The 10,976-nt window shown below is 38.8% G+C and overlaps 1 protein-coding gene across 2 annotated transcripts in view; it reads left to right on the forward strand.

The window, feature by feature from the left end:
* The window catches only part of DNAJC27 (DnaJ (Hsp40) homolog, subfamily C, member 27), an 82,951-nt gene that overhangs the window by 33,092 nt on the left and 38,883 nt on the right, over positions 1-10,976 (forward strand). For both annotated transcript variants that reach the window (XM_006835232.1, XM_006835233.1), the window contains exon 2: positions 7,095-7,177. In XM_006835232.1, coding sequence (XP_006835295.1) covers positions 7,095-7,177 — 83 coding nt within the window. The remainder of the gene's footprint in view (positions 1-7,094; positions 7,178-10,976) is intronic.

Raw genomic sequence — 10,976 nt, forward strand, 5'->3', positions numbered from 1 at the left:
ATGGAGGCTTGCTTTGTGACCTAACATATGATCAATTCTGGAAAATGATTCATGCGCACTGGAGAAGAATGTATATTGTGCTGTTGTTGGATTGAATGCTCTGTATACATCTGTGAGGTCAAGTTGGTTGATTATATTGTTTAGTTGCTCTGTAACTTTGTCGAATTTCTTTCTGGTTGTTCTGTCCCTTTTTGAACATCGCGTATTAAATCTCCCACTATAATTGTAGATTTAGCTATTTCTTTCTTCAAGTCTAGTAAGGTTTGCTTCATGTGTCTTGGTGCTCTTTCATAGGGGGCGTAGATATTTATTATGGTTATGTCGTCTTTTTCAATTGACCCTTTGATCATGAGATAGTGTCCTTCTTTGTCTCTAATGCTGGTTTTTATCTTGAAGTTTACTTTGTCAGAGATTTTTGTTGCCACTCCTGCTTGTCTATTGTTGCAGTTAGCGTGGTAAATTTTTTTCCATCCTTTAACTTTTAGTCTGTTTTTGTCTTTATGTGTAAGGTGTGTCTCTTGCAGACAGCATATTGAAGGGTCTTATTTTCTTATCCATTCAGCCACTCTCTGTCTATTCACTGGTGCATTCAATCCATTGACATTCAATGTAATTTTCTATAGGTATGAATTAATTGCTGCCATTATGTTACTTTTTTGGTAGTGCTGTTCGTTTTTTTGTTCTGAATGCCTTCTTGTGTTGGGTTTGTGGTCTTGTGCTATTTCTTGTCGGTTTCTTTTTAGTTTTCATGTTTGCTTGTTCTGCTTGGAAGTTCATTTTCATGGTAAGTTGTGAAGTATTAACTTTCTTTGGGGTTACCTTATAGTCTACTAACTTTTCTCTCCATTTAAGAGAATCCATTGTATCCTGTAATTTACCTAACATCCTCACCACCTGGCTCTCTGTTGCTACGTTTGTCCCTTCTTTAACATTGATATAATTTTGATCTACGGGTTGACCTCCTAGCTCCTTTGAGTTTGTTGTTGTAGTCTTGTTCTGTTCTGGACTCTGCTATCTGTTGACTGAGTTCCAGGTGGTGTTGCCATGCATATCAATCTCTGTTTATCGTATGTTCCTGTTGGTTTTCAGTCCACAGAACTCCCTTTAGGATGTTTTGAAATCCTGGGTTGGTTTTGATAAAATCTCTCAGATTTTATCGTGGAATGTCTTGATCACACCATCGTATTTGATTGAGAGTATTGCTGGATAGACCATTCTTGGTAAACAGATTTTTTCTTTTAGGACTTTGTATATGTCTCCCCATTGCCTTCTTGCCTGCATAGTTTGTTCTGAATAGTCAGAGCTTAATCCGATTTGCTTGCCTTTATAAGTGACATTTCTCTTCTCCATGGCTGCTTTTAGTATTCTCTCCTTGTTTTTGATTTTGGAGAGCTTGATTATTTGGTGACTTTCTTTTGGGGTCTATCCTTCCTGGGGTACGTTCAGCTTCTTGAATGTTTATCTTCTCATCTTTCAAGATGTTAAGTAAATTTTCTTCCAGAAGGTCTTAAACTATCTCCTCTGTGGACTTCTCTAATTCTTCCTGTTCCGGAATGCCAATAATTCTTAAGTTGTTCCTCTTCATGTTATTCAGCATGAATCATAGGCTCTCTTCAGATTTTTTTTATCCCTTTTCCCGCTTGCTTTTCCATCTTAGCAGTATTGAGAGATTTGTCTTCCAGATCACTAGTTCTGGCTTCCATCTCTTCTATTCTGCTCCTTTCCCCTTTCAGTTTATTGTCCACTTCTGATATTATTAATCATCTGGATCTCTTTTTGCAGGTTTTGAATTGTTTCCAATGCTGTAACAATCTTATTTGATTGCTCTTGTAGTACTTTCCTGACTTCTTCCTTGTTTTACTCCACTGCTTTTCAGAGCATTTGAATTTTTTTCCATATCATTCTTCTGAGTTCTTTCTCAGGCATATCCAAAACCTGCTCTTCCTCTTCTAGAAAGCCCTTTTCTGTCTCCGTCTCATTTTTCTCAGCTACTTTCTTCTGTTTTGGGGCATGTTTTGATATCGTTTGTTGTTTTTTATTAGTCATTTCCAATAGTTATGTGTTTTGTGTGTGTGTGTGTGTGTGTGTGTGTGTGTTTTAAAGCTTAACTGGATGTTTGTTGTTTGTTATTAAGCTTACTGGGAGTCTCTTGGTGAATATGATCAGGATATTGGCTTCCTTTTTCGCATGTAATGCTTAGCAGGTGATGTTGGCTCGTGTCTCAGTGGTGGAATATAATGGGGTATGCTTATAGCTTAGCTACATGACCACAATTTCTGTCTCTTTTTGGGTAACACAGGGAGAAAAGGCTCCCACCTTCAGGAAAGTTGTATGATCAAAAGGACCAAAAGCAGAAGTAATATAAATGCAGAGACAAATACCACCACTTTGGAACAGATATGAAGTTGTAGTCGACTATCCTGAGCTACACAGTCAGTGTGTGTGCAAGGTAGAAGCCTCCCGCAGTGGGTGAGGGTGTCCGCTTGCTCAGCCCCTCCTCTAGTCATTACAGTAGAGGTGCTCAGGTAGATATTGAGAAGTTAATGGGAGAAAGATTGTCCACTATTTTTGTCTCTGAAGGTCAGTTAGGTGTCTGTGTGTGCACAGCGCAATTCTCAAGATGGTTGAGTCCTTTTATGTTGGGATTTTACAGATTGTATTATAAGGGTCCTCCTGCACATGGAGCCCAGGTAGCACAGCGGCCATGAAAGGGGCCGCAAGGTCAGTAGCTCAAAGCCACCAGCTGCTCCGTGGGAGAAAGACGAGGTGTTCTGCTCCCACAAAGTCCCACAGCTCCAGAGTCCCTGCACAGGGTTGCCTGGAGTCAGAACCGACTCCAAGGTGCACAGCCACCAAGGGTGTAGCTCAAATCAATCTTAGGGGTGTGTCTCTGCAGCTGATGTCATTAGTGGTCGCCAAGCTCCCTCTTTCTGTACCATGGGGGAACTGCGGGGTCATGGCTGTTTTTTGGGGGTGCACATCCACCTGCCTGATGGTGTTCTGGCTGAGCAAAGAAGGTGCTCCAGGGAAGATGTAGGAGAAATGTGTAGAGTCTCCCACACCTCTTTATGCAAGTGTCTCTGCCCCGCTTTTAGAGCAGGTTCACTGAGCTGGAATGGCTGTAGCCCTGCCCTCTAAATGCTGCCAGGGCAGGGTAGCCACAGAGGGAGTCCCGTCTCCAGATTCCTAACTCACAATATTTTCCTTAATATCATGATTTTTTTTTTTACTTGCGAGTACGGGAAACTGATGTCCTGGACCTTATGGTAGATTCAGAGTTCTGGAGTTGTTCTGTGAGCACTTCTTGCATGAGATCTCAGTCCCTCTCTAGCACGGAGATTTCCCTACCTGACTTTCTTCATTGCCACTGAAACCAAAAGCCTCATACATTTTTTAACCCATTGAAAACTGAAAATTTTAATTCACATTATTGTTGTTAAGTGCCATTGTGTCAGTTCCAACCCTTAATACGTGGTTTCCCAAGAGTGGCTGGTGAACTTGACCCACCAACCTTGTAGTTCAAACTGACTTTGCAGTCCAGTGCATTAGCCCACAGTGCCACACCAGGACTCCATTATCTCATATAAGCCAGTCAAGCCCATTATCGTCAGTCAAATCAATTATGACTCATGTGTAGAACTGCCCCATAGGGTTTTCAAGGCTGCATATCTTTAGAGAAGCAGATTGCCACGTCTTTCTCCCACAGAGCTGCTGGTAGATTCAAACAGCCAAGCTCTATGTTAGTAGTGGAGCATTTAGTCACTGTACTACCAGAGCACTTGTGCACTGAGTCAGTTCTGATTCATAGTGACTCTGTAGAGGGTTTCTGAGGCTGCAATTCTTTATGGGAGCAGAAAGCCTCTTCTTTCTCCCAAGGAATGGCTGGTAGATTCAAATTGCTGACCAACTTGTAATCCACTACTCTACCAGGACTCCTTATCTTGTGATGTTGTTAAGCACAGTGCAGTCAGTTCTGACTCATAGCCACCCTGTAAAGGAATTCCAAAGCTTTTTAAGTCTTCTCCAGAGCAGAAAGCCTCATTTTTAAAGTTTTCTGGGGAGCAGTTGGTGGGCTCGAACAGTGGACCTTGTGGTTTTCAGTTCTGTGCTTATCATGTGGATCCACCATGCCCCAACGTTATCCCATAGCATCCTGTAATTTTTATAGTGCTTACCACAACTAATAATTTCAAGAGTTGTTTGTTTAATTATTTATTTAGTAATTTTTCTTTCAATAAGTGGTACACTCCTTGAAGGCAAGAATTGATCCTGCCTTTTCACCTCAACACCTAATGCAATGTTTAGCACAGGTTATAAACTTTTTGTTGAATGAGTGAATATACACGTTTTTACATTGGTTCAAAAGAAGGTTGTATTTTTTTAATCCAGCAGCTAAATTACTGTCTGTATGCTATCAGCTTACTTTATGATTTTATTTTGTTGATGAATGCCTATGTTTGTTTTTACCACTTGAGTTATGTAAGTATTCATTAGCAATACTTTATATTTGGGACAACTATTTTTAAGTAAGTCAATTTGCCCTCACAGCTATTATTAGTTTTTATTCATTTTAATATTAACTGTTCTATGTTTATATTCTCTAACTTACCTTATAAAATCCTAAAAAACAGCACCATGCCTCTTTGTGTTACAGAAAATGATGATTCTGTTATTTAAATGTGTATGTCTACAAACACTTGATTTAGTTAACATTTTGAAATTAGAGGACTTCCAGGTCCCTTAATCTCATGAATAATTTAGAAAAAGGCTGTTTTTCAAAGATTCTGTGAAAGAGGACATTTGTGAAGCACTCTCAAGCTATCAAGTGTTTTTGGAAGTGTAGCTTCTTAGCAACAGTCTCTTCAAAAGAAATTATTTCATGAATTCTCATTTAATATATTAAGAACTTTAAAATCTTGTGTATTTGATTTTGATTGCAGCTCATTAGGAGGGAGTTTGAGCAGAATAGACTCCATCACTAGCACTTAAAATAAATTACACGTTTCATGAGTACTAAGGACTGTTACTAATCTTCAAGTCATTTTAAAGTTTATTTTTTATTATCAGTTACAAGCATCTCTTAATCTAATTACTGCTTCTTTTATGTTCATTCAGTGATTACCAAATCAGAATTGAGTTGGTTGCAGTGGGTTTGTTTTTTGTTTTGTTTTTTATATGGAAGACACTGAACTAGTGACTGTGAAAAATAGAAGGATGCTTGCCATCAAGTAGTTTATTGGTTAGCTAGGAGATAAAGTAAATATTCACATGTAAACAGAAACAATACAAGACAGCATATGATTGATAGAAATGAAATAGTGTGTGTGTATATGTATATATATATGCCACTTATATAAATTATGCAGAGTCCTGGTGTGGCCCTGTGGGTTAATGCACTGGACTGTAAGATCGGTTTGAACCACATGGTCAAGCTCACCAGCTTGTAATGCATAATGTTGTAATGCGTAATGTTGTTGTTAAGTGCAGTTGAGTCAGTTCTGACTCACAGTGATCCTGTATAGGGTTTCTGAGGAGCGACTAGTGAGCTTGAACTGCTGACCTTGCAGTCCAGCGCATTAACCCGCAGCACCACACTAGGACTGTGTAATGCAAAATAGTGTGCGCACGTAAAAGTGCTAGAGGAGTTCAGATTCAGGCAAGATCACTTATAACCTGGGTGCTTGGTGTTTGAGTTGCGCCTTCAAGGATAAATAAGATTTGGGAAGAAGGGAGAAAACCCATTTCAAGTAATGGGAAAGTCATGACAAAAGTCTGAAAGTTTGGTCCTGTGAGCTTTGCTGAAATAGGGAGTTTTCACAGAAGGTTGAGACAGAGGAGGTAGATTCAGGCCAAGTTATGGAGGCCTTTGACAAAGGAGTTTGGATTTTGAACTGTTGCCAATGAGAAGCCGCTGAAGATTTTTGTAACGTAACACTGAATCATATTTTTGTGTTGTGACATATCAAGTCAGCTCTGACTCATAGCAACCCTATATAGCATTGCCTAGAAATAGTTGGTGAATTTGAACTGCTGGCCTTGAGGTTGACAGTCCAGTGCTTATCCTACAGCACAACACCAGGACTCTAACCTTAAACTTTAAAGGTGAGTATTAAACCAAAACCAAACAGTATCACCAAAATATATATGTCAGTCCTTGACCTGGAGTCTGGGTGTGGCGCACTTGAGTGTGCAATATTGGTTGAAGTTGAGAGGAAAAGAATACAGACTAATAAAGGATTTCCTGTAGTTGTCTAGAAGTAGATAATGAGGGCCTGAACAAAAGTGGCACCAGTGGGAAATGGGATGAAGGGAAGGATAAAAGAAATATTTAGATTTAGAAAAGCCTGGAATCAAATATGACTTCAATATTTGGATCCTCTGTGCTTGGGGGGAAAAAAAGGATAGCAGCAGAATGAGGTGTTTTCATGTGTTAAGATTCATTCCTCTTTGGTCATGTAAATTTGAGGTAATGATGGGACATCTAAGTAGAAACTAGTCTAGTAGGTATTTGGAGATGGGACTCACCTTAGGAAGTAGGTCAGGGCTTGTTGCTGTTGTTATTAAGTGCCGTTGAGTTGGTTCTGACTAATAGTGACCCTGTATAGGGTTTCTGAGGAGCAGTTGGCGGGTTTGAACCACCAACTTTGAGGCTAGCAGTCCAGTGCTAATCCTGTAGCACCACACCAGGACTCCAGGTTAAGGGTAGCCATATATAATTTGGTGATAGTGTTGAAAGTATAAAGCTAGAAGAGATCTTCACACACAAAAGAATATAAAGATTGTGAACTAAACTGAAAATATAACCACATTTTTGTTAAGGAAAGGGTTTTTCTTTAGAGTCTTTTCTTTTAGCATTTGTTTCAGTTATTTTATAGTTTTGTCTTTAAAAAATGCTTTTTCATTTTTTAAATGAACTTAAAGCACTTACTGATGAAGATCAGAGAGTATACTGCCTTCACTATGGATAGCACCTCAATGTAAAGAAAATAAAAATCCTCACTACAGGACCAATTAATGAAGAAATTAGTTTGTTTGGTATGAATTTATTTGATATTGTGGATATTTACTAAATGCATGTATTTTTACCTTTTTAGAGCTGTATTATAAAGCGATACTGTGAAAAAAGATTTGTATCTAAATATCTGGCGACAATTGGAATTGACTATGGTGTCACAAAGTGAGTATATTTTTTCTCTGGACTTGTAAATCCATAGACATTAAAAACCCTTTTCAAATTATCTATATTTGTATTCATTCATTTATGCTGGTAAATTTGAAATGGAGATTTTAAAAGTAAGTTAGGAAACATAGGAATAAGAGACTTTTATAGATATGTAGTAATCATATTATTTGTCAATCCAGTTAATGTACTGAGCACTTTCTGTTTGCCAGACTTTTTGTTAGGTATAGGAGTTACAATGAGCAAGTCAACACAGAGCCTAAGTAGTAGATGTAACTTTTCAGGAAACATGACTTTATATAAGCAAGTTTTTCATAAAGTAAGAAAGAAAAACCAAAGTGGATGTCAGAAGAGACTCAGAAATTTGCGTTTGAATGTACAGTAGCTATAGCAAATAGAAGACGTTATTAAGTAAAGGTTGAATATAACACTTTAAAGGCCAGCTCAAGAAAACAAAGTATCTCAATGAAATATGTAAAGCTCTAGAGTTAGAAAACCAAGAAGGAAGAACACACTCAGCATTTGTCAAGCTGAAAAGAACTAAAGATAAAATTCATGCCTCCAGTTGAAATATTGAAGGATTCTATGAACAAAAATTTGAATAATGAAGGACACATCACTAGACAATGGAAGGAATACAGAATCTAACCAAAAAGAATTGTTTGATGCTCAGCTTTTTCCAGAGGTAATCAATAACCAATGGTACTGAAGTTAAAAATCCAAGCTATACGGCAGGTGCTGGCAAAAATTAAGGTTCCAGGAATTGACAGAGTAGCAGTTGAGATGTTTCAACAAACAGATGCAACACTGGGAGTGCTCATTTGTCTGTTCCAAGAAATTTGGAAGACAACTAACTGGAAGAGAGCCATGTTTAATGTCCATTCCCAAGAGAAGGGATCCAACAGAATACAGAAATTATTAAACATATTAATATCACAAGCAAGTAAAATTGTGCTGAAGATATTAAAAAATGGTTGCAGCCATCCATCAGGGAGCTGCCAGAAATCCAAACTAGATTCAGAAGAGATATGGAATGAGGGATGCCATTGCTGATGTCAGATGAATTTAGGCTGAAAGCAGAGAATGCCAGAAAGATGTCTACTTGTGTTTTATTGACTATGCAAAGGCATTTGACTGTGTGGATCATTTCATTGTGCTCATGCAAAACTTGTACATAGACCAAGAGACAGTCGCTCAAACAGAACAAGAAGATATTAGCCAAATGAGTTGTTTTCGTGCATAAGATTAATTACTGTGTAGTTTTAAAGTCAGAAAAGGTGTATGTCATGGTTGCATCATTTTATCATACCTATTCAACCTGTGGACTGTGTGAAGAAGAATGTTGCATCAGGATTGAAGGAAGACTCATTAACAACCTGAGATATACAGATAACACAACGTTGCTTGCTGAAAGTGAAGAGAACTTAAAGCAGTTACTGATGAAGATCAGAGAATATACTGCCTTCAATATGGATTACACCTCAATGTAAAGAAAATAAAAATCCTCACCACAGGACCAATTAAGTATCATCATGATAAATGGAGAAAAGATTGAAGTGGTTAAGTATTTCATTTTACTAGGGTCCACAATCAATGGCCATAGAAGAAGCAGTGATCAAGAAATCAAACAGTATATTGCATTGAGAATATCTGCTGCAAAAGACTCCTTTAAAATGTTTAAAAGCAAAAGATTAAGGTACGTCTGCTCCACATCATGCTTTTTCATGTACATGTGAACACTGGACAGTGAACAAGGAAGCATAAAGAATTGATGTCTTTGAATTATGGTGTTGGCAAAGAATATTAAATATATCATGGACTGTCAGATGAACAAACAAGTCTGTCTTGAAAGTACAGCCAGACTGTTCCTTAGAAGCAAAGATGGCAAGACTTCATCTCACATACTTTAGACATGTTTTCAAGAAAACCAGTCCCTGGAGAAGGACATCATGCATGGTAGAGGATCAGAGAAAAAGAGGAAGACCCTCAAGGAGACAGCTTGACAGTGGCTGCAGCAATGAGATCAAGCAACAGTGCATTCAAACATAGCAACACGTGTGAGGATGGCACCAGGACCAGACAATGTTTTGTTCTACTGTGCATAGGGTTGCTCTGAGATGGAACCAACTTGACAACACCTAACAGCAATGAAAACAACAGGTTTTATTAGCATGTGTGTTTTTAGAGCTTTTTATTTTTTTTTATGATCCATTAAAATCTAGCAGAAATAACATGGGAAGAGTGAAGGTGAGTGTTAAACCAAAACCAAACCCATTGCCTGGAGCTGAGACCGACTCATAACAACCCTATAGAACAGAGTAGAACTGCCCAATAGGGTCTCCAAGGCTGTAATCTTCTGTGAAGCAGACTTCCACATCTTTTCTCCCAGGGAGCAAGCTAGTAGGCTCGAACCCTGACCTTTTGGGTTGCAGCTGGAAACTTTTAACCACTGTACCACCAGAGTTCCTTAAATCTGATCATTCGTGGGGATTTATTTAGAAATGAAATCAAGAGTATATTGGACTTGGGAAGATAGGGCTAAATTAGTGTGGTACTATGGGATAATACACTGAACCACAAGGTCAGTTTGAACAGCAAGTTGGCAGTTCAGATTCACCAGCCACTCCTCGGAAACCCTGTACAGGGCCGCTATGAGTCAGAACTGACTCAACGACAGTTAACAACAACAACATTGCCAAAGAGTAGAATTGAGGTAACAGAATTTCAGGTCCTTACTGTTCAAGCTTCACCCTGCCTTTCCCCTTCTCCGCTTATTTCATTCCTTTACCCCCTTCTGGAGTCTTGATGTGGCACTGTGGGCTACTGCATCTGACTGCAAAGTCATTTGAACTGCAAGGTCGGTGATTCAAACTTACCAGCTGCTCCTTGGAAACCCTATACAGGGTCACTATGGGTCGGAATCGACTCACCGGCACTTCACAACAACACCCCCATCTACCCTGAACTGCTCCTGTCATGTTTCCCGACCATGGTGCCATCATTCATCCTGTCCACCTGAAATGTCTTCTGCCTTCATTTCTTCACCTATCAGTTTCTTCACCCATAAGGCCTTTTGAACTCCTCCTTAGTAGTCAGGAATCTTTTTGGTTGCAAATGACAGAAATCTTATAGTTCTTAATGCTATTTATGATATTTATCATGCCTTGCTTGTAATATTATTATTATTTGTATATTTAATACGTCTTATCTAGTGTAAGTGCTTTTATATGTATGAGAGGACTTCAGAAATCTCATGTGAAAATAACGGAATTTTCCCACAAATTTTTTGAAGCCCCCACATATAATGGGTAATCAATAATTATTTACTGTTAGGTTAGGGCAAGATTCAAGAAGGTAGATATAAAAGGGGTGGTATACCTATAGCCAAAGGTACCGAGGGCAAAGTCTCTGTGAAGGGCAGAGTCAGGGTCAGGTGCATCCTTTGTAATTGTACTTAAAGTGGCTCTTTCAGCCCACTTGAGTTCCATGGTATCTAAAACTCTTGGCTTCCAAGTCACAGTTCTATGCAATGCTTTTCTACCATTTTTCAACTGACAGTCACAACATATGTTTCCGCAAATTTTTTTGTAAAAAATGAAAAATATAGCTGTTGGCTATGAAATGTATGAAACATCATCCAAATCCACATTTCTTTCTGTCTAGTCTCACTCCCTTTTCCTTTTCCTACTTCAGGGCATGTTGTTGTTGTTGTTGTCAGGTGCCATCGAGTCGGGACCGACTCATAGCGACCCTATGCACAGCAGAATGAAACAATGTTCGATCCTGAGCCAACCTC

This window comes from Chrysochloris asiatica, unplaced genomic scaffold (genome assembly GCF_000296735.1).
Source record: "Chrysochloris asiatica unplaced genomic scaffold, ChrAsi1.0 scaffold00016, whole genome shotgun sequence".
In the NCBI taxonomy this organism is placed as follows: Eukaryota; Metazoa; Chordata; class Mammalia; order Afrosoricida; family Chrysochloridae; genus Chrysochloris; species Chrysochloris asiatica.